Below are 25333 nucleotides of genomic sequence, written 5' to 3'. Positions count from 1 at the left end.
GTTACCCTGAACCGTCATTGCTTTCCAGAAAGTCTTTAAAACATGTTCTTTTTCCAGTAAAAATGGAATAAGAACTAGAATCATGAAGTAAAAGAGTAATAGCTTCTTTATGATATTTAGAGAGTAAATAAATCAGTGCAATTGAACATTTTATTAAAATGTTGCTTTCTTGTGAAGCAGGGCACCAAACTATGAAATATGCCTGTTGTGAAATAGAAAGGTTTGGGCTCAGATTGCAATAGAACCTGCCTATTTTACCAGGTTCATCACTTTATCAACATTACATCACTTCCTATAAAATGCTGTATTTGTTTATTTTTATCTATTGAACACATGAGTTTATAAGTGTTTACCTATTTAGTATAATTTTAAGTGATGTGTCATTAAAAGCAGAAAAGAAAGAAACACAGAAGCGCCCTCCAGTAATACATTTTGGGAGTGACATTAAAAGTGTGACAATATATCATATAATAATACTCAGTGGCATAGAACAAAGTAAAGCAGAGTAAAAGAGAGACTGTGGTACGGTTAGCAAAACGTCCTTAATAAAAATAACTGTGATGTTTCATCTATAAAGATTTGACTTTGTAATTATAATTGAATAGAAAAGTGTTATCTTTAATACAGAAATGGAAAAAAAACAAATAATAAAAGTAAATCTGAACATAGCATAAAATTTTACAAGCTCATTAGGTGCTCATTTAATTAGTCATCCAATGACAAATTAAAAGAACCATTATCCAATACTTCTAAGGGGTATCCATTTAAGAAAGATTGTTTCAAGACTTCTGTTCATTGCTGATCAAATTATGCAGTTCCTAGGCTAAGCTATACCTCTTGTAGAATATCCACGGTTACGGCAAATTTTCTGTTGTAAGCATATGTTATCTTGAAATGAATTATGAAATGAAATCCTTTCCCCATATTTTAATGTGGCTGTCTAGCTGTAAGATGGAAATATGTAAATGTACATTGTATTCAGGTTTTGCACTAGAATGTTTGGGACAGATGTTGGAATGTTATAAAGATCCAGATCCTCTTTCTTTTCTTTAATAATGATTCTCTTCTCAAATTAGATCTCTCCTTATAGTGAGCATGCTGTCTCTGTGTCTTAGTGCAGCGGTAATGACATCTAGTGTATAACTCTGTAATGAAGAAGTGGTTTTATTTTTTTAATGGAAAATAAAAATATTATTTTTTTAAAGCAAGATGAAAATTAAAAAACCAATATAAAGAATAAGGAAAGAAGAAAAGATAGGAAAAAATGAGGACAAAGCCATAAATGCAGAAAACAGAAAGTATAAAGAAATAAACAGAAAGAAAAAAAAGAAAGTATAAAGAACTAGCTTCTGATTTTCTTTATGGAATAATATAGATTACCTCTTACTCTGGTTATATCATGAATTTCTTTTTTTTTCCTAACATCTATTTTTGAACTATTGAAATCATGTCATAAATTCATCTTTTTCTGTTCTACACAAGTCTAGAAAGGATTTCCAGTCAACCATAAATTTGCGTAATGTTTTTTCTCTAATAAAAATGTTAGTTTGGCCATCTTTACAAGTTTCATCTTCTTTATCATTCATTACTCCATTGTAGGTAATATTGGCTCTTTTCACCTCTGTGCATATAATAACCTTGCTGCTGTTACCATATATAAAAACAAAGTTCCCTGACTCTTTTCTAATTGTTTATAAATAACTGCCCAGAGAAAAGCCTCTGGTTTCAAATGCATATTAATCTTTAAAATCATTTGTATCATTTGAATTGAAAACTTTCTGCTTTTTTAATGTCCACCAAGCATAATAGAAATTCTTTACATTTTCAACATAATTTTGAAGTAACTTTAGGCATTCTAGACAGTTTCTGCAGTTACATACACTACTTAATACATCATTTTATTTTTAAAAAATATCTTAAGATTGTGACAGGGTTTAAATTCCAGACCTTTCAACAACATATTCCTCCACTGTCCTATCTGAATATTATAACCAAAGTGCATGAAGAGATCATTTTAAAGAGCCAAATTTTGGTTTAAGCTTTTTGTGAGGTATGCCAGAGAAAATTAATTTGATGATGGCTGTATGCATTGGCCTGTACATTCATTGGCTCAGTGTTTTCTCGAACAGAAGCACACCAGACTTGTCTATAAAGCACTTACTCTTTGTGCCATGTTTAGAGAATGGAACTAGGGTCATTTCCATTTAATAATCAGCAGGGAAACATGTGGCTTTGGCAACTCTGTCTCTTTCAGCCTGATTTATCTTACAAGGCACTGATTTATAGACTTAGTAAAGATTATGTCCTGTTGAATTGGGTTTGGCTATCCAATTCCTTCTTACGGGGAAAGCTGATACATGTTATAATGTAAATGAATGCCATGTCAATCCTTACATTAACCTTGGTCAGCATCCTTATCACTCTGTTTTACAGCTAGAGTTTTGCATGTTGAGATGGAGGATTCCTGCTTCAATTCATAGCTTCACACAGCAAAATCTCAGTACTGTAAAGCTTCTTTTGAAGAATGTTAGCTAAACTTACCCGTGTTTGTTACATCATATTGCAATTCCTCTTTTAATATGCATGAAACATTATCTTCCGATGTCAATGCACATGTAGGGTTTTGTTGCGGTTGTTGTTTTTTTCATGTCTAAAAGAAAACAGTAGAAAAAATGTTTACCTTTTAAAACAAAACATTTTTATCAGATTTCTACCCATTCAAAGTTAGAGGCAGCTGTTGGTACGAGCAGTTAAATCAAAACAGGGCAAGGGATGGGAAAAAGCAGTGACTATATCTAATTTAATATACAGATAGATATTTTTTTAAAAAAATAAAAACTTTTCTTTCCTAGTTGCTTCCTTATTTATAAATTAAACATTTACACTCCTCCATTTTGATTCTCCTTCTTGCCCCTTGGGTGATTTGTTCAAAAGGTCCCTTGTCTGAGGTATAGCAGCAGAACAGATTCAAAAATGTCTGTTCAGAGAAGGAAGTGAAGAGTTTTGGTTCCCATTTTGCACTTCTGGAACAGTTTAAGGAAGGAAGCACCTTTACACCTTTTATTGTTCGTGGTTGCTGACATCATCTCCTTCCCTGACCACTCAGTGCGTGTTTCCTGCCATTCTGTCAAGACGCTGCTGTGGTACTGAGTGGGAGATGGACAGAATGTGTAAGAGAGCAGGCAGAGAAGAGACTGCAGTGTGTGGATTTGTCCACTGGAACTCAGATTCTTCTTCCCTCAGCTGTCTCTGCTTTTGCCAAATTATAAAGCGAACAGAAGTCCGCCAAAATGAAGTTCCTCATTTTAGCAAACAATCTGATTTTTTTTGTAAGTGTTTGGATTTCCAAAAGGGGGAAAATGCTGAAGGCAGTAATTTTGAAGACTGTAACATCAACATTTTTTAATGCTTTTGTTTACATATAATTCTGTCATTGTTTTGGAAGATTTCTTTAATGTAGACCTATTTTGACAGGATTTCTGGAATAACTTAATTTATAGCTAGTTTTGTGTGGTGCACATTCTTTAGGGCAGCCTAGAGCTTGTGCTGTTGTAACTTTTTTTTAAGAAAGGTATGGTAGTTTTTCAAAGGCGACTTTAAGTAGTTATCTACTGAAAGTTGATCTTGTAGACATTTCAGAAGCAGGCAGTCAATATACCTATAGATCTTTAGCACTATTAGAGGGTAGATGGCTCATAAATTGGCTATGCTTTTAAATTTATCCCACAATATATTTATCAAGTTTCTTTACCATATAATTTAGTTGTATGATTGCGAATATTTCCTATATATAAATGATAATTTCTGTTTTTAGTTCATGCATGCATATAAGTGTATTTATAGAGGTATTTTTCTGCTATCCTATGGGCAGTGGGTGGGGGGGTGTAATTCAGCTGAAAAAAACCTAAAATTCTACAAAGCCACTTTTGAGCGAAAAGCTATTCCTAATCTCTGTTGTTTATAACTGATAGAACTGTTGTATCTCTGAATCATGTGTACGTTTCTAAGTGCTTGCGTATGTTCATCTATGTATGTATGAATTAGTGAGTGTTTACAGATAGAAACAGTGGACATACTGTTAAGTTTCTTGATCCTCCACATTCCTGTATCTGAGAAGCAGCAACGTGATAAATGGGATCAATGTTTCCTTTTTAAATTGCAAAGGTTATTCTCTCCCCCCACCCCATCATCACCAGCCTGTCAACAAATTGTTGCTGCAAACAGACACAGTGGTTCAAATTCATCTTTTAAATTACAGCGATACAAATTTGGTGTTCTGTCAGTCTCCCTAGTAGGTTTATGTTTGCTGGTTCCAAGAAGTATTTGTGAAACTATTTTTAGAATATTTTTTTTATAGTTGCTGAATACTTGACATTGGTCTATTTCTATTTTTCTTTTTCTTTCTGAAAGCTCGATATGAAATGTGGAACTGATAGTTGTGTGGGAGGGGCTAACCATGCTGCTGTTTTACCCTGGGTCTGCTTACAAGTTCTTGCAGACAAGAGTGTCAGCATTCAGTGATTTCCCGTTCTCCCCCTATTCCTCCCTCCACTATCACCCCCCCCCCCGCCCAAGGTTTTTCTCATGCAAGCTTCAGACTCTGGATGTGTAAAGCAACTCTCATCCTGGCTGTCACTACTTCTTTAATCTGCCCACTCTGACCTTCCACCCTCAACAGAATAAGAGCTTAGGCAGGCATAGGACTGTAAGCCAATAGTGCCTCTGGCTCCACGTGAGTGAATGAAAGGAAAGGAAATTGTCCCATATGCATTTGCTGTGGATTAGTCTATGGGTTATCTATGTGGTGGAGAAAGCCTGTTAAACTTCTTTGGGTTCATCTCGTACATGGCTTTTTAAAATCAGAGGTAAGAATCACTATTTTGTATGGATGGGAGATGGGGAAGGGGAGAAAGGCTAAGGGGCTACTCCCAAGAAAAAGTCCAGTCAAAAACAAATAAACATGTTACTGTAATCGCCAATAACTCTAAGGGACTATGACATGTTCAAATGTATATGATATGCAATACAGTTTTAGAAAGCTTGTTTGGATTCTACTCTATTTCTGGATTATTATGAACAGATCAAGTTGCATCAGTTAAAATTATAGAACTGTACAAATTGAACTGTTTCACCAACATATAGGCTAATTTGGATAGTTAAAAACATCAATTTCTCAGGTTTTAATGCTATAAAGTAATAGTGCCAGCAATTATATTATGAAAACACTGTAAAATATAATGCTGATTTGCAGTATAACCGTATACATTTCTACCTATGAGTAAGCCCAATGAATTCCAAGGAATTTGTTCTGTTATAGATATTTAAAATTGCATCTTCAGAGTGTACAGAATGTGGAATGTGTGGGAAAGTAACACGTGTTCCCTTCAATTTCTGTTAAAAAGCCAAATATCTTTCCACTAAGAAAAAGAGGAGAAAAGTGGACATCAAAATAAGGATCAGTTTTACTGCATGAAAAACAGTACATTGATAAATCATTGTTTCTTTTTATTTTTACATAATGGTTCAGGTTGGCTGTTAGAAAAACCAGTGTCCAATTAAACAGAAAAAAACTTAGTCTGCACATTTATATGCTTTTAATTAAAAATAATAATTTTGTTATACTAGAATTGTGCATAAAGTATTAAGGCTGTAATCCTATATGCTCACTCACCTAAAAAAGTCTTGACTAAAAGGAATAGGATTTTACTGTTATATATATTTGAATATGCAAAAGCAGTTTTTTCCAACTTATGTTAAAATCTTTTCATGACATTTGCAGCCAACTTTTAGGATTACAAAAAGCAACTGAGAGATTTCTGTCTTTAGCTTTTATGTAATTTGCATTATATTTTTATCTATACTGTAGTGGAACTCCATTGGTCATAAATATATCTTTCATCTTTAGTTTATGTTTTGCAGTGGGTTGAATTAATATTGTGGCTTCTAGCATTTTTGTGGTGGAATATAAGAAGTGCTGCCATGTATTGTGGATTTTTGGTGCAATTATGACTTTTTACAATGTGGTTTTTGTTTGTTCATTTGCAGTGTATAGGATTAGTACATGGAATATATCAACAACTGTTCTATTTATTGTGTTTCCTGTAGATGGAGATATATACAAATGTATTTAGGGAATATATACATACTAAACTATGATGGAAGGATGAATATTTTTTCTTTTGAAATCTTTTTAAATGCAAAATAATTTTAAAAGATTTAAGAATCAGCTGACATTTCCCATATATCAAATAAAACATTAATAAAATAATGGTCTAACCTATTTGCATAATAAGAAGCATTATTATCTCTTCTGTTTTCGTTCAGAAGTGAATTAGCTTGATTACTTAGCTTGCATAGGTATGGAAGGCTTCATTAACTCTCTGATTCAGGTAATTTTTCATTTTTCTGACGATGTATTACAGAACAGAAAAATGTGCATCAATGAAATGTAGGAGAGCATTCACTCTAATTGTTTTAGTGATGCCTTAAAAGGATTCTCCAACACTTTACACTTTGAATCTCTTCTTGTATGCATGAATGTTCTAAATAATTGTCTGTAGAACTAGAATGCCAAAGGTATTTAAGAAAAACCTTGACAACCCATCTGTCAGTAATTAATAATGATAATGCCGAACCATTTTTGACTTCATTTCTAATGTAGTTGCTTATTTAGCAGTTCTACATGCTAAATGCATTCAGGACACTTGATAAAATACCACTACTAATCAAGTTCTATTGAGATTTTTGTCTGAGTAACTTAACTATTCACTTCTTTTGTGTACTTGGCAGGAACGGATGCAGGGGTCTGTGAATTGAATTGTGTAAGTGCTAAAGAAGGAGTCTTGGTTTGAGGAAACAGGAAAGAGGAAGGAAAGAGAAGAAGAAAATACAGAAGTGTAGGAACGAACGAAAGAAGAAAAACGGGGACTATGGGGAGAAAAAAGATTCAGATCACGAGGATAATGGATGAACGTAACAGGCAGGTAAGTTGAAATTTAAAAATCCAGTATCATAAGAACCTATAAAGGCTATAATTGTCACATCAGCATTACATCAATGGGACATAATAATAGATCCTAATATGTGTTTTATGTGTAGACTTTTCAAATTCTATTGAACTATTAACATACACACATAATTGTAAAAGCAAATTATTCCTTGAATTCCTTATCTCATGAAATGATTGATATCTAATGCAATATTTTTATTAAAGTAAACCACACTGCATTTTATCATCCATATAACTGGTTAGTATCTTAATTTGGATTCATCCAGTGATCAAGATAATTCATACAATTTGAACTTTTTTGTAATGAACTGATTTTTGAAACTGACTTGGCTCATATTGGATAGTTATATTGTTTAATATTTATTTTGTAATGTAAAATATAAAATGGTGGCATATTGAGGACTTGCTCAAATTGTTATTTTTATTTTAAAAATTCCTTTCATGAAATCTGAGTGTTCTCATGATAAAATGTCTAGTTTTATATGGATAATTCTGAAATGTCAGCAATACATCTTGCATCAATACAGTAACCCTATACAGAAATTACTTCTTCTGGAAAAATTAAATTATTGTTGTTTAAAATTAAGGCTGCAATTGTTTTCTATGAAAAAACGTATAGAAACAAAGAAACAAAAATTAAAAGTCAACACATATATGCTGGCATGCAAAAAAAAAAAAATTAAAATCAGCCAACCAGAACAACAGATGTGACTCCATGCATCTTCAAATATGTTATGGATATATGCTATATTTTGGGTTTAGATTAGGTTTTGAAAATCTGAATATGTTCCATTTAACTCATTTTAATTGATTATGCAGATCCAGAGGTTTATGGGTAATTGTTTCTTTCCATTTGAGCCACAAACATGATTTCTAAGTATTATTATTGCTGATTTCATAGCTAGATCAGTAATAAGAATCTCATTTTACCCCTTGGAGATCCCTGTGCTGTCCTTAAATTCCAATGCAACCAGGGTATCCATAACTAGAAAGCAGCTTTTTGCTTGTATCCCTCTTGCTGATCAGTTGCATGCCTTTTATAAATATGATGCAGTGTAGGAATAATTTATAGTTCTGATTTTCAAGTGAGTCTTGTTTAAAATTTGAAAACACTGCAATTACAAGCATAACTTGACCTTTTCATGGCAGAAAATCAAGTTTCAAATAAAGGCAACAGTGATAATACTTGATAGATGCATTCCAAGTCTTCTCTCTAGATTACTTATTGTTCTGGGCAAAATCAGAAAGCAATAAATTTTGTCAGTAGCAAAGCCCATATCTGTTTTAATTGTTTGGAATTTAAATTTAAAAATAAACTACAGGCTAGCAGTGTTAGCACATTGATAAATTTTTCCATAAGCCTTTTACCATTATGTCAAAATAAATTTAAAAGTGGAGGAAATTTAAATGTCCACTTATTTTTTTAAAGCAATAAAGTTTGCTTATACATCAGATCTTTTATTTTAGGCAATATTTTCAGCTGGTACATTTTTAAGAATAGGTGTTTTCTGCTTTTACTGAAAAACTTCTGTATATTCAAAATACAGATATGATTTAGTCAAGAAATATTTGAATAAAATATTATCAAAAAATCAAAAAGTCACATTTAATAAATATGAATGACCAGAAACAGGATCCAGCCACAGCTAAGTCTCGCCGATTTTAGAATAGATTTAAGCCATTGCATTTTAAATCAGTTAAATTTAAAAGAGTTTAACATTGGCTCAATTGCAATTGGAAAATGTTCTGGAGGGTTAAAGGGCATTATATTTAATTATATTAATTATTTCTCTATCATTTTATTTATCAAAATGATTTTTCTTGTCTTATGCTTTGTTAAAATACTTGCACAGTACTTTTGGCATAACTGACAGAGGTGAAGTTTGTTGTTAAATTGGTTTTTGAAAATGCTTAGACTTACTGTGAATACTCCATTTTAAGTTTCATAAGCAGGCAAACCTTTTATGTTTGATTAGTTTTGCTATTCATTAGAAATGTTGTTTTATAATTATAATAGTGAATGGATTAAATCAAGAGTTGGAAGAAGTGAAATTATATGACTAAATTATATTTTTTTATTAGAGACTATGCATCTGAATATATTTTCTAGAGAATAGTTTGTAAAACAGAGCTGAAGCCTTCAACAGGATCATTAGAAATCTTTGTTTCTCCAGTGGAGAATTTCTGCTAGAGCCAAGGAGCCATCTTTTAATAGAGGCAAATCTGGATCCAACTTCTCATTGTTATAAGATGCAAGAGTGCATATTAAATTCCATTTGTGCTATGTATCTCTTTCAAAAATATTAGAAACACAATTTTAGAATAGAGTAAAACCCAATTCCTGATGAAATTGGGGGATTTAGTTAGTCCTGGCATTTTTTTTTCCTCCTCATTTCCTTTCCATCTTCAGTGGGATTTTGTGAGATCTTTCTTTAGATACATAACTTTCTTGAGTTGCATAGGTTTTTATTTAATAGATGAGTGTTAAAGATTTTCACATGCTTGTGTTGGAGATTTGCTTATGTTAAGCTAAACTAATGAGCATGAAAGGATCAAATTATCACTGTGTTTTTAGTAACTCTTTAATTTGCATAAGAAAATACACATAGGATCTGATACTTTTAAAATTAGTATTTTGAAAATTGATTTAAAATTAGGATTAGTTCTGTGGGAAATATAGGATGGCTTAATTTTCTTTTCAGAAACATAATTTGGTTGAATACAATTGTAAATATGATTACATTGGTAGGCAAAAAAGTTAGAATTTATTCTTTCACCCTTTGGCTCCTGTTTGCCAATCTAGAAAAGGAGATACTTCTTTCTACAACAGAAGGATTATGAATTGCAGTGCATTTAAATGTTTGGGGTTCTTTGGTGATAAAATACCAAACTATTTTGCTGTTTCTGCTTTACTCCATCAAAGCACAAGTGCATCACATCACAAGGCAGCATTTCCTCAACACATGAAAATATTTTAGAGTATTTTTAAATACTTACAATTTTGATCATCCATAATTTAACATCCTCCATTCAATATTTTGTTTTAATATTTTTTCTTTCCTTAAGTTATGCATGTCAAAATTGATTTGACTAGTTTTTAAATAGAATCTGAGATTCTCAGGATTTCCAGGGTATTTCAAGAATCTTAAAATCATGTGCTCACTGAAATTTTTTTAGTCATGCTAAAGATAGCTATTGAGAGCTATTAGTTATGGCAGCCAGTGCAAAAACAGTTATAGAGATGGTATAGAGCAGAGGTCCCCAACCCCCAGTCTGTGGACCAATACTGGGCCACAACATGCCAGCAACCGGTCTGCACAAACAAGGAAAGCCCCATCCACAGGATGCAGGCAGCACACAAAACCACACCCCGTCCGGTCCATGGAAAAACTTCTCTCCATGTAACCGGTCCCTGGTGCCCAAAAGGTTGGGGAGAATAATTCCAGGTAAGGAGTATAAAAATCAAAATGAATTAATCCCCAACTTCATGCTGTGTTTAAACATTTTCCTGCAAAATGAGTTTCCTCTATGAATGTCCATATTCCTTTTTTAAAAGAATTCTTATCATTTAATATTGTAATACAATTGTATTTGCCATTTCCCATTGTAAAATGAAGTTAAATAATAGCACTTATTAATTATTAGTACAATTAAATACATTCTGAAATACACTAAGATTTACTTTCAACAGTTAAAAAACCTGCTCTTCCAACATTACCAGAGAAAGTAGAAATGTAAGAAATTAATATGTCAAAATGACAGAATCATTGGGTTTCATAATCCTGTTGTTAGGATCAAATGCACTCTAAGAAAACCATGCAAATAGTAAGGCATTCATTTCAAAAAATAATGTCATTCAAAAATAGAAGTAAGTTAAAGGGAAACGTGCAAAACATGGTTTCTGGAAATCTTTGGAGCCTCTTAATAATTGCTCTTGATCATGTGACTTGAGAAGAAGGATGAGGAATAGGTTAAAATGGGAGAATGAATAAAATTTGGAAACACTGGCCAAATTCCACTCCCATAGGAATGGGTAATTTTTTTCTTTTTGATATTCATCTTTCTTTTGCCAGCTTTTTCACCTACAATAAACTTGTTTCTATTCTGCTTTGGTTTAGAGAATTAATGTGCTGATGAATAGAGAAAGTAGCAATCTGTTTACATGATTTATTTATAATATTCTGTTGGAAAGAAATATACGAACTTTGATTATTTCAGCAAACAAAATAGATCCATGTAATGTAATGTAGAAAACCTATACTAACAGGATGTAATAGCAAGCAATTAAATAAATAAAAGAATCACGTGTGTTTGTGTGTACATACACATACACACTATAAAACTGTAGTTGGGCAAACACAAAAGAGTAATATCAGTTGTGAATTATTAGTTAGAAAAAGACTCCAATTTTTTTGCCATAACTCCTTTACACTTTCTAATCTAGGCACAATAATAATGTTTCAGAACTAAGTAGGGCAGACAAAGAATTTTATGTAAAATATTTTACCACTTTGATACTCGGCCACTGAATTCACTGCAAGTATTGTTTTTCTTTTGCCTTCCTTCTTTCTTCGGCTAAAAGTTTTGTTCTGCCATCTCTGACTGTCTATAGATTGGCACTGTAGCACCCATGGGTGCTATAATGACTACGATACCACTAGATGGCATCCATTGTCTGTATATGTTTGGGCGGAGGCTGTGTTTGTATTTGTAAAAAACACATACGGTACTTAAAATTGTCAAAATTCCATCCGAAGAACCAAATTCCACAAGATTTTGATTTTTTAATTCAAATTCTCTCTCTCTCTCTCTCTCTCTCTCTCTCTCTCTCTCTCTCTCTCTCTCTCTCTCTCTCTCTCTCTCTCTCTCTCTTACAGATATAGATATAATGAGCTGTATAACAACACACAAATGCTATCAATAGATAAATCTTAGCATTTGGAACTATAAGTGGCCATCATGTGATTACAGTTTAGTCCTAATATAAATTTATATTTACTTTTTTTGTTGAAAATTGCTGCTTTATGAAGTGAAGAAAAGAGGGTCAGTATCACTCTTACTGAAATGTCAAGTCTTTTTTTTTAAATTCAAGACTGCTGCTTAAGACCTCTCTTCATGGATAAGAAATGTTGAGAGAACTTTTTGTTTCTTTGTTTTAATATTTCAAATAAAGCTAGAAATTTCTTTAACAAATATCTAGGTAGTGGCATACCAGTTTAAAAAAAGCTGTTAAAATAATGCTATATTTGCTGGATTTAAAGGAAGTATAATAACTTTACCTGACCTAGATTTTCAGCTGCTTTGAGACACCTTTGTGTGTTAGCTTCATAAGCATAAATTGTTTAACACTTCAGAACTATAAGATTTTTGGTTTTGGACCACAATATATTTAAATGTATTATTATAAATAAGAATGGTGGAGGTGATATTGCTGGTGAATAATGATGATGTGCAATGACAACGACAACCTATTGTTTGGGAGAATTTTAATAATTTATTGTTTTACTGAAGTTGCTTCCCTGTAAAAAAGTTTGGAAATGTGGAAAGAGATGTATTCAAAATTTGGATTTCTAAAATTTTTATAAACACCTGAAATCAATGATAGCATTATCAATAATGTTAAGGAAATATTTATCATATTTATATATCTGATTAAATATTAAGTAAAAAAGATGTTGAGACTCTAGAAAGAGTACAGAGAAGAGCAACAAATATGATTAGGGGACTGGAAACTAAAACATATAAAGAATGATTGCTGGAATTTGGTATGTTTAGTTTAATGAAGAGGAGGATTAGAGGTGATGTGATAATGTTCCAATATCTCAGGAGTTGCCACAAAGAAGAGCGATTCAAGCTATTCTCCAGAGCACCTAAAGGCAGGACAAGAATCAGTGGATGGAAAGTAATCAAGGAGAGAAGCAACCAAGAACGAAAGAGAAATTTCCTGACAGTTAGAACAATTAATCAGTGGAACAACTTGCCTCCAGAAGTTGTGAATGTTCCAACACTGGAAGTTTTTAAGAAGGTATTGGACAACCATTTGCCTGAAATGGTATAGGGTTTCCTGCCTGAGCAGGGGGTTGGACTAGAAGAAGACTTCCAGAAGGGACTAGAAGGGATCACAAGATCCCTTCCAACTCTATTATTATTATTATTATCCTCATCATCATTATCATCATCATCATCCTCATCATCATTATCATTAATGTAATTTACCTGTTATGAAAGATAAGATAAAGGAGTTTTGCCCTCTACATCCCATTCATTTGAAAAATGAAAAAAATAGATTGTAGAGCTGAAAAATAATGTTAAAACAGCATTAGGTGAAGTGTTTTTATCACATTATGGTATGGTTAGCAGACATTCCGATCATTTAACAATAATATTAAAACAGATTTTTAAATGTTTCTCTAAGTTTAAATGGAGAGGATTGATATATGTAGCTATTCATACTTGTTATAGTTTAGGACTGCTTGGAATGTGGAATTGTGGATGATTAATGCAAAGTTTTATGAATTGATTCCAGTATCTCTAAACCTGACCGTAGAAAGGGAGAGAATTAAAACAAAAAAGCTTCAGACATATGTGGAACATAAAGAAAAAATGTATCTATATTTTGACCCAGATACAGGATGCTGTTTTTAAAAAAATGTTTTCCCCAAGCATGTCTCATAATACAATGAAACACTCACCACAAATCACACTCCAAAAATCAGGCATATGATTGGAAAAGGGAAGAATATTGAAAAAGATTAGCAACTACAAGAAGTGGTCAGCAAAGGGGGACATAAGGTAACCTTTTTGCCAGCTAATTCTTTTTGGAATCTATACATATTCAAATATCATATTTTAATACATTAGAAAATGCAACGTTGGGCCCATGCATTGATCCAAATGATTACAGTGCTTTGATGATACAGAGGAAATAACTCTGGGATGGATATAGACAAGTTGCTGCAGTTTCATTTTAGCTCCAGTGAAGTAATAAAACTTGAATGAATCATGACAGGCTTGCTCGATGAATTTTACTGAGGCTTGGATGTCCTGTGATACTGGTAGTATTGCTGAGGTGTCATATTGGATGTCTGCTTCTAGAAGTATCTTTAGAGCCAGGGCAGAAAATTCTCTCTTATTCCCTTCTCAGCATTCTACAAGAGTAATACAGCTAGAAACAGTGTTAATCGGCAGGTTCTTGATCCACTCCTCCCTAAATGATAAAACATATCAGGCCTGTGGCTGACTTAATTAATCATATCCCATTGGCCACAGCTAGAGATTAAAAACAAAAAGGCTCTCTGAATGTTGTGTCTTTGCTTGGATTCTCTCCCTTTCTCAAATGTACAGAATTGAGTTCATACGTTTGATTAATTTGCTGTGTAGTAATTTTAGTTTTAATGTCAGTGGCTAACAAATCCAACATGTGTCAGGCTCATCCAGGAAATGGAAGAGGAACCATGCTTGTTGCTCTTCTTGTCTGTTTTTGCTTTAAAAAAGACATCCCTCCCCTTGCAGACAAAGAGATAATGTTAAACTAAAAAAGAACTTGATTCTTTCTCCCTTAGGTTTGTGAATATGGATTCACTGTATTGGTCCCTCCTGATCCAGCCTTGTGGTTTCTCATTCCTCCCTCCCCTTTTTTAGTCAGAGTTCTGAAGTCAGTAATCAGTTTTATATATTTATTGTAGTGTTCTTTGACCTAAAGGCTGTAATTTTTTTTAAAAAAAGGTCAGGGTAAAAAGTGCCAGAATGAATATGATGTTCAGTTGCTTATCTAAAATTTTAATCTCTCTCCCTTTGGGAGAGGATACTCCAATTCATTCTTCAATTCCTGTGATTCCCCCCCCCCCCGCACAGTTACCCGATATCTGTTTCCAATCTTATATGCATTATTTCAAAATAGAAACATCAAGTTTTCTGTTAACTCTAGTTCTGCTTTAGTATAGTAAAACACAAGGCTGTGAAATTAAACAGAAAGAAAAACAAGGTATTTATAATGACAAAAACCAAAATGACCCTATGGCTTTTATTTATTGAATTTAGAAAATGTATAATTCTTGCCTTTTCCCAATGGTTCTGTTTGGCTTATAAAAATGAAATGGAAACCTCTATTTGTGACTGCTCTGCTGATACTGAACTGGGAGATCTTCCAGAAATAAAGCTGATCAACAAACCATGATTCTAGGTATACCTGTATATCTTTATAACATTTTTATTATAGGACTGAATGCTATATACTACACTGTCAATAGTGCATATATTAACTGCTATGTTTCGTTGATTAATTTTCTTCATGCAATCAACAACATGCAAAATATTTTTAACAAAATTAAAAAGATGGTTCCAAATTAATCAGGCAGCATATTTTCATTATTTTAATACAAGAATCTGGAAATCTGGGCAATGCCACTTTTAAAACAGTAATTCACTTGTTATACATGAAATAATGTGCCTTCAAAAATGGGGATGTATTCAATTATATATATGAGCATGAGTGGTTGATTGTATTTCATGATTTGAAACAAACTCAAGCTCATTAATTTTTATTTGTGTTTTTGGTTTTAATATTAAACATGTATATTTTCATCAATAGAAATTAAAATGGTCAAATCTCATAAGTGTAGTATCTTGCAAGTTAAATAGAAGACTGTAAAACAATATGCAGCATGTGGTTTTTCAGATGTGGCTGAGCTACAACTTCTAGGGACCCACCCAACATGCCATAGTGAAGGATTCTGAAAGTAATAGTTAAGCAACATGAAATTATCAAGCAGCTTACACTAGCATATTTGCTTATTCACACACAAACACATATATATGTAAAAAGCCAGAAGGCTTTGTATACAGATATAACAATCTCATTTTCACAGTGTATGTCGCATATTATGCTGACTGTATTTTTACATATGAAAATTCATGCTAGCAAAATATAATACAAGTTTTCATATTTTATGAAAAATAACATTTTTCTCTGTACTAGTTCTGTACTTAAATGAAAGATGAGAATTGTAACTTGTTTTTTTTTTCAAACAAAATTTTTAGGAAAAAATCTTAATAGTAGTATTCTATTGCACAGTTGAGATAGAAATTTTAAAAAATATATGATCTTATAGCTATGATTCTAGTATTTCTTTGTTCATGCCTATATTCAAACAACAATTATCAAGATAAATATATGGAAAATTTAAGACATGCTTAGAAAAAAAACCCACTTTTCATTATTAGAAATTTGCACATCTTTATTTATGCCTAGTGAAGCCAAATTCCAAATGTTACAGAAATTTTGTTTGTTGAAAAAGGGGGTGCTAATTGATACCAGGATCCAGGGGCTCCATGGATCAGGAATCCTTGACTGATAAACTGTATTGAAGCATAATTTTAGAATGAATTATTTATATAGATGACATTGCTCTTAATTCTCAGTACAAAGGAGAATGTAAACAGCAACCATGTCAATGAGTTGTCAAAGACTAGAACAAGCAAGCCAAAGAAACAATTATGTCTGTCTTTTAAGGATTCGTTTGGAAGGCCCTCAGGGAATAAGAGCTGGAGGTGGGAAGCAAAACTAAAGTCATTGTGTGGAGGAAGAAGTTGCACTCTTCCTGTTTTGACAGGAAATGGAGACAAATGTGCTTCCTGACCATTTGCTTGGTAGGGAATGAAATATTCTCTGACCTTTACCTCATGAACATTTTAGCTTTGTTTTAACTAGTAAACATGTTTTCAACCCAAACATGTATTTATATTTGCCAAAGTGTCTTAGCATTTTGTGGCTAAAGTATAGTCTTATTGTTTATTACAATGCATCAGACAAATTCTTCTGCATTATCATGTAACATTAAGCAGAATATAATTTGTTGCAGAAAGAAAGTTTTCTTATATGATTCTCAAAAATATCCACCATGTTTACTTTAAATCTAACAAAATACAGTGCAGAGATTGAAACAGAATGAGATATAATCAAGGATATTCCTGTCATGCAGTAAAGTTCAGAACTGCTGTTCTGAGGATCCAACTTGCAAAGAAATAAAATTGTTTTCAGATGTATTCAAGAAAGGGGATGCTAATTATTGATAAGCCATAAAGTCACTTACAATGCCAGTTTATATACCAAGTTGTCCTTTTGTCTGCTATTGTTAAAAGCAAATGTGCTTACAAAATATCCAGTCCTATATTTGAAGTGTAAGATCAGTGGTGTGAAAAGTATTACAGTAAAACTGCAGTTTGATTAGCTCTCTTCTTCATTACTAGTCTTATATAGTTATAGTTTCATGGTAGTCCAGGAAGCTGTGCTCTCTTTTATTCTGCTTCCCAATCCTCAACCCAGCTCAATAACATATTTAGATTTAAGTTTGTTCAATTCCACTGAAGTTAGTGATACTCAATCATCTTAATACTTCAAATCTTTTTTTTTCCAGCTTGCTTAGAAATAAATGAGGGTAGTTCACATTAGAACCACAACTTGAAAGCATCTGTATTGTAGCTCCATTTTAGCCAGTTGTGGATCAACACACTTTGTGAAGGACAATGATTCTGTTTTCAGTTTCTCTCAGTCCTGTCTTGTCCCTGTAAATTATACTGAAGGATTATAAGGAACATAGCAGGAGGGTGATGAAGTGTCCTTGGCTGCTCTTTTTAAAGGTCCTTTCATTCAGTGGGTTCTATCTAGCCATGATACAAAAGAAGATTTGTCAAGGGAAAACCCTCCAGTGATGCTTCAGCTTATCACTGCTGCTGAGTGTAATCATAAAGTTGGATGCAAGAGAATCTTTGTTCAGACATGATTTGAAACATACAAATAGTAAAGGGAAGAGAGAAAAAGAGATTTAGCTTGGAGACTTTTACTATGAGAAAACTGTTGACAGTTTGTATGGAAGATAATTGTATCTAAGTGCTTTAGATCAGCAGCCCCCAATCTTTTGGGCACCAGGGACTGGTTCTGTGGAGAGATGTTATTCCGCGGACTGGAGGGGGTCTGGTTTCGTGTGCTGCCTGCATCCCACGGATGGGGCTTCGCTTGTTTGCATGGCCTGGTTTCTGGCATGCTGCAGCCTAGACTGGGGATTGGGGACCTCTGCTTTACATACTTCTTTAGAAAAAATATACAGAAGCACTAACAATTTTGGACTGGAAAATTGAAAGAATATAAGAGCTATAAGAAGTTTTGGGAGGATATTTGGTTTTGGATAGACATAATGTTGGACCCAGATGATTATGACTAAAAATGTGATTAACTTCAGTGGGAGCAACAAACAAAGACTTTTAAAATGTCAACTATAATTAGCATTAAACTTGTCTATTATTTCTACCTAGTGTATTGTATTTGTTGTATTTCCATTTCTATGTGCAGTGGAATAATGGAAGACTATAGCAATAGATGTGTTAACATTAAATAATTATTCATAACAATTTTGTTAGGATTTCTAGAAAATCCCAGGATAAAAAAATTAAATAATAGCTCCAGTTTGTATGGTGAAATAAAAGGGGTCACAGCAAGTCTGTTCTTTCTTTTTATCTGTGGTGGATACCAACACTGTTATTATAGGAGGGTCATAATTATTTTGCCAGCTTACTAAATTTTTAAAAGAGAGACAGAAATATCCTGAGAAGGGAAAAGAGGAGGGACAACAGCCATAAAAGCAACATAGTTCTGTATCATAATTTATCACCACAAAAGTGGATGACGTAGTAAGTGGATTTGTGGCTTTTACCTTCCACCCGTAATTTTTGCTCCTACACTAAGCCATTTACAGCTAGGAGTGGCACAGAATTTCAACTATAATTTTAGTTAAACATAAACAATGGCTAAATGCCATTCCTTTTTTGGTACCACAAATTGATGGGATGGCTTCTAGGTGGAAGAAGTCAATTTTGTCATGTTCTACAAAGTTCTGTTATATGCCAGAGAATTAGATCAGAAAACAGTTTATTACAAATAAACATTTTACTTTGTCCATTTTCAATTCTTACACAAGAAGGATCATTTTGTATCTCTGTATTTATATTTTAGAAAAACTCGTTTTTTGTGAAAATATTTTATTTTCACTCAAGTCATTCACATGACATGTGAGCCCACATTAGCATACACAGTACTGATTTTCACTAATGTGGCCTCAGGCTTAGCTGGAAATATAGAAATTGAACATATCATATATAGAGATTAAATTGGCTGTTGCCTGTCTTCTCAGTAGTTCCAAAGGTAAATTTACAGTGCCTCTTCACAGATGGTAGACATGCTGGACAGTAGATTGTGGAGCATTGGCTAGAATTGAACAAACAGGTGGTGGCATCTGATTATTGTCCTTTTTTCCCACCAATTAATTCATTCCTCTGAGGTGAAAGAGAAGGCACGTGAACAATAAGTGAGAAGATACACATCATGTTCAAGGAGTTTTAATAGTGGAAATGGATGAAATACTGGAAATACTGGACTGTGCTGAAATGGATAGATTCACATTGAGAATAAAAGAAAAAGAAGACACAGAATACTTTCAAACATGGAACTTATTTTTATCAATGGCTGGAAAAACGATATAGAGAGTAAGAACTTAACTTTAATGACTAAGCAAAAAATCAACCCAGACAACAAGTTGTTCATTAAGCACTAACAAATTGTAATGATAGAAAATTAATAAAATACTTTAAAAAAATAGTGGAAATCCTGTTAGAGTGTGAGTTTTAGTACACATTACTCTTGCTAATCATAATCAAAGCACGAATAACCCCAATGAGGTCCCATCTCCCTATTCTTTTTTTTTTATTATTATTAAAGAGTTTTATAAATTTTACAAAAAATAAGAAACAATACAAAAACAAAAAACAACATATACAAATAAAAAACAAACATTACCCAACAAAACCCCCCTTCCCCCACCCCTACCCAAACCCCCCCTTCCCCCCCCCAGGACCTCCCAGAGCAGAATATAGGCTTAATTAAAGAAAAAGTTAAAAAAAATTATAAAAAAGAATATAAAATAGAAATATATATATATATATAAAGTTAAAAATTATGAAAAAACTATATAATATTTTTTATATCAAATTTAAATTGTATGAATTTTATCCATTTATCCCAAACAGCAAGAAATTTCTCTTGCGTTTGTCCCTTTAAGAAAGCCGAAATCTTTGCCATTTCCGCCAAATGAGACACTTTAAGAAACCATTCCTGCAATGTAGGCAAAGATTCCTTCTTCCAATATTGTCCTACTAACAGCCTCGCAGCTGTTATCAAGTTTAACATCAATATAACCTCCTTTGTGTCACAATCAGTAACTATACCTAACAAAAATAATTGTGGAGTAAATTTTACCCTCCTTTTAAAAATTCTCTGGATATTCCACCATATCTTAATCCAGAATGCTTTTATCTCTCTGCACGACCACCAAATATGATAATAAGTAGCGTCCATACAACCACATCTCCAACATTTAGGTTGTAAGTCAGGGTACATAAAAGACATTTTTTGTGGATCAAGGTGCCATCTATAAAACATTTTATAAAAATTCTCCCTTAAGTTCTGTGCTTGTGTAAATTTGACATTTCTCACCCAAATAGTTTCCCAGGTGTCCAATGGAACTGGCTCACCAAAATTCTGCGCCCATCTAATCATACAATCTTTAATTAGTTCCGTTTCTGAATCCAATTCAACTAAAACCCCATAGATCCTCTTAATGTGGGTTTGTCTTTGATCCTTCACTTGCTTAATAAGATTTTCATCTTCTCTGTAAAAACCCACCTTACAGTCCATCTTCCATCTATCTAATAATTGCCTATATTGGAACCAAGAATAAATAATATTTTCTTGTGCTAACTCTTCCCGTAATTTTAACTGCCAGTTTTGTCCATCCCATTTAAGTAACTGTCTATAGGACACCATATCCATTTTAACCCCTCTTTTTATTCCTTCTATTGCATGCCAAGGTACGGCCCATAATGGTACTTTAAAATCACTTTTGTAATATTTTCTCCAAACCCTAAGTAAAGAAATTCTTAAGATATGAGATTTAAAAGCCCAATCCATTTTTTTATTAAATATTAAATAGGCATGCCACCCAAAAAGTAAATTCCATCCCTCTAAGTGAAGTATATCAGAATTTGTCAAATTTACCCAGTCACTAACTAATGTTAAAACCACCGCATCATAATATAATTTCAAATTCGGCACCTTGAGTCCTCCCCTCTCACGGAAATCTTGCATAATTTTAAATTTAACCCTTGGCTTTTTCCCTGCCCAAATAAATTTATTAAGGCCTTTCTGCCACTCAGTTAAATTGATCTCATTCTTCAAAATCGGTATCATTTGGAACAAAAAGAGAAACTTGGGTAGAATATTCATTTTTATCACTGCAATTCTTCCCATGAGGGATAATTGCAACTTTTCCCAATTCTTCAAGTCTCTCTGTACCCTAACCCACAACCTTTCATAATTATTTTTAAATAATTTTGCATTAGAAACAGATAGCATCACCCCCAAATATTTTACTTATTAACAATTTCAAAACCCGTCAAGTTAACCAAAGTCTGCTTCTCCCGACTAGTCATATTTTTAGGTAAAATTTTTGTCTTATTAACATTAATCTTAAAACCCGAAACCAAACCATAATTATGAATCAGCTGTAATAATTTTACTACAGAATAAGTAGGTTGCGACAAAGTGATGACCAAGTCATCCGCAAAAGCTCTTAACTTATACTCTTTTTTATTAACTTCTATTCCTTTAATTTCCTGCGACTCTCGAATTTTGATCAACAGTATTTCCAGTGTTAAGACAAACAGCAACGGTGATAATGGGCAGCCCTGTCTAGTACCTTTCTCTATTGTAAAAACCTCTGACAAACCTCCATTAACGATAAGTTGTGCCGTTTGTTTTTGATATATTACCATAAGAGCTTGCAATATCTTTTCACCAAAATTCATCTCTTCCATTACTCTTAACATAAAATGCCAATTCAATTGATCAAAAGCTTTTTCAGCATCTAAAAATATCAGCCCTGCAGGAACTTGGTTGTTTTTATCTAAATATTCTAATAAATTAATAATTTGTCTGAGATTATTTTTCATGTACCTTCCAGTTATGAACCCAGATTGATCTTTATGCACAAGGTAGTGCACAACCCTCATAAGCCTATTTACTAAGATTTTTACAAATATCTTGTAATCCACATTTAAAAGAGATATAGGCCTATAATTCTTAGGTAAAGTAAGATCTTGATCTTCCTTTGGAATCAATGATATAAAAGCAGTACGCCATGAGGGAGGAATCTCTTGACCCTGTAAAATGCCATTAAAAAGATCACCTAATGGTTGAGTCATCTCCTCCAGTAAGGCTTTATAATAAACAGCTGTTAACCCATCCGTACCCGGTGCTTTCCCTGGTTTCAATTGTTGAATTGCTAGCGAAATTTCCTCCTTAGTAATTAAACCATTAACTTCATGTTTCTGATCCTCTGTCAATTTAGGGAAACTAACCTCACTTAAGTATTTATTTATCTCTAAAATTTGCACATTAGTAGATTTATATAATTTTTGATAATAATCCAAAAAAGATTTCTTAATCAATTCCTTCTGAGAAACTAATTTACCCTTGTAATTTATTTTATCTATTGTTCTCTGTCTCTGTTTCTTTCTCAATTGATAAGCCAACCATCTCCCTGGCTTGTTAGCATTACAAAATGTGTTTTGTTTCATAAACAATAAATTGGTTGCAGCTTGATCTGCTAACAACATATTAAATTGTGTTCTTAACAACTTTAAAGATTCTTTAATACTTTCATCAGAAGGATTTAAAATCAAAGACTTTTCTTTTAATTTAATTTCATCTTCCAATTCTTTACGTTTCTGAATCTGTTTTTGCTTATGACAGTTATTCATTTTTATCAAAATCCCACGCATAAATGCTTTCCCTGCATCCCATACCATTGACATTGAAGTCCCCTTATACATTTTCAAAGCAAAATAATCCTTTAAACACCCCTTTAGTTTCTGAACATTTTTTTCTTGTCTAAATAAATTCTCATTCACCCTCCAGGATCTTCTCTCCTCTTTTTCTTGAGTCAACTCCATCCAAACTGGACTATGATCCGTCAAAGACCTAGGGAAAATCTTGACATTCTTTACTCTATTACCATCTCCCTATTCTTGTTAAGACAATAAAAATATAATTTAAAACTACTATATAGAAAAAATAGTTGCAGATAGATGTCTCGAAAGCAAATTAAGGGTTATCTCTCAAAATGGGTTGAGAAATATTAAATCATAGTAAAGCACAGTAAAGAAAATTTGGGCAGCTATTAACCTGAACTTCAGGCATATAGCAAATAAGTACAAGTAAAAAATATTAATACAATGTTATTACAACAAATAAAATATTAAAAAACATTTAAAAGTTTTGATAAATATTCTGTCTGTTTACAGCAGCCGGTAAAAATCTTGCTAATTTCCATAATAATGACTCCTTGTCTAAATTCATTAAATATTCAATTTTACATGAATCAGATGAAAATGATTTTCTTACCAAGAGGGGTTCCTGGTTATTTCCAAATGTTGAAGTGGAAGTAGATCCGTATAATAAATAATGATAAAATCTTCTATAATTTCCTTATAGCAAGGGCAGAAGCACATATTATATGGAATATAGAGAAATAGACTCTCTCTAGTTACTGAAAGCATTTGCTGGAATCTGAAATGCCTCTCAAAGGGATGGCATTGCAACACACCTCAGATAACATTCACATTTGCTTTTAGTGTATTCCAAGGGATAATTTTATTTTGTGATAATAGAAAATTTAAATTTAAGAATTTCAGTACCCTGTTTTTGAATAACAGATTATTGTACAGATTATTTGAATTTAAAAAGAATTCTGGAGAAAAACCAAAGATACACATGCGAAGGAATAAAAATGTAAAGCAACTAGTACAAGAATGTCTTTGGAGATTCTCAGTCATCCAGGTCATAGTTGTCTCAAAGATGCTTTTTCACAAGGCAACTGGACTTCCATGTTTTTCTTTGAAGACATTTCACTTCTCATCCAAGAGGCTTCTTCTCATCCAAGACTGGATGGTAGGAATGGAAGGATTTACACTCCTTTCAAACAGCTGGTCATTTGCATTCTTTTAGAGTCATTGAGGCTATCTGGAGGTTTATCTGTGTCATCAAGGTCACCTGAATAGTGCAAATGGTTTGGAACTGTTGAAAGGACTGTGTTGTAGACTGGAGATAGATGATATCGTATCCCTCCCCCTCTGTTGAGAGCCCTCTCAGTACAACTACTCAGTTGGTGATTGCCTAGCACCCTTGTCACTCTTGAAGTATAGGCTAGTTTACTCTTTGCCTTATTCCTATTGCAGTGACATGTCATTGCTACCATAGAACACCCCAACCTAATGAAGAGTTTTGTGTTTAATGCCAGATGTTGTTTGATGGAAAGTCTTCACAAAATTACCTGAATCCATGAGTTAAAACAAGTTAATTTACACGGATAAAAATATAAAACAATGTGTTGACTGTATTATCTCATAATTTAATAGCTTCACCTATAACCCTTGAAATAGGATATAATAAATAAAAGAACAATAGTATTTGTGACCTGTCTCCACTAGTTGGTAGCAACTAGGATACAAAGCAATCAGCCACCATAGTAACTTAAAATTCAATTAGATATCTGGTTTACCAATTTTCAGGGCACAGGCTGATAGTAAGATTTTCATGGCTGAATTGAGATTATCTGAAATTATTATTAATAATACTTGAAAAAACTAATTGCCCAAAATGATTTGAAAGATATTTTTAGAAGGCATGAAAAGACTCTGGGAAATAACACTGCAGCCTTCTAATGCACTGGAAATTTTGCATGCAATATTCAGATACATATATACAAGTGTGTGTGCGCACGCACATGCGCACGCAAACACATCCATTCTGATAACTATGATAACTGTATAAATATGTGTAAATATGTTCAGCAATAGTCATAATGGATCAAGACGGTTGTACATAAGTAACACAGTTCCAAATTTTGGAATCACTGAAAATAATGGACTATGAACTATTTGCTTTTTGACTATGTATGTTTTGGATAGTCTGATTTATAGTCTGTTATCACAAAGAAAAAAAATGTTCATTGCAGAAACAAATGCATAAAAATTCATTTTCATTTGAAGGACACAGAAACATTATTCTGTAATAGGGTTAAGCAATTTACTGTCGCTGAAGTCTTTTGACTGCAACTCTTATCCATTCTAGTTTAGCACAACTAATGCCAATTAATAGCAGTTGTTGTTTACCATGGAACAAATTCTGATACCAAGGATTCAGTCCCAGGATATCTG

The 25333-nt window shown here is 32.9% G+C and overlaps 1 protein-coding gene and 1 long non-coding RNA gene across 9 annotated transcripts in view; one reads left to right on the top strand and one right to left on the bottom strand.

The window, feature by feature from the left end:
- The window catches only part of MEF2C (myocyte enhancer factor 2C), a 188627-nt gene that overhangs the window by 74288 nt on the left and 89006 nt on the right, over positions 1 to 25333 (top strand). For 6 of the 8 annotated variants that reach the window (XM_039326076.1, XM_039326082.1, XM_039326065.1 and 3 more), the window contains one exon: positions 6790 to 6983. In XM_039326076.1, coding sequence (XP_039182010.1) covers positions 6930 to 6983 — 54 coding nt within the window. In that variant the 5' untranslated portion in view covers positions 6790 to 6929. Of the gene's footprint in view, positions 1 to 3164; positions 3330 to 4667; positions 4866 to 6789; positions 6984 to 25333 lie in introns of those variants that run through there. The other 2 variants (XM_039326036.1, XM_039326045.1) reach the window with 2 other exon arrangements.
- LOC120300273 lies at positions 1108 to 3032 on the bottom strand. Its single transcript, XR_005554616.1, has 3 exons — positions 2884 to 3032; positions 2542 to 2650; positions 1108 to 1145 (listed from the first exon to the last, which is right to left on the bottom strand). It is a non-coding gene; the product is annotated as an uncharacterized LOC120300273 (long non-coding RNA).

Source organism: Crotalus tigris, unplaced genomic scaffold (genome assembly GCF_016545835.1).
Source record: "Crotalus tigris isolate CLP2741 ecotype Arizona unplaced genomic scaffold, ASM1654583v1 scf7180000017613.987060, whole genome shotgun sequence".
Lineage (NCBI taxonomy): Eukaryota > Metazoa > Chordata > Lepidosauria > Squamata > Viperidae > Crotalus > Crotalus tigris.
This window is presented reverse-complemented; position numbering and strand designations above follow the sequence as displayed.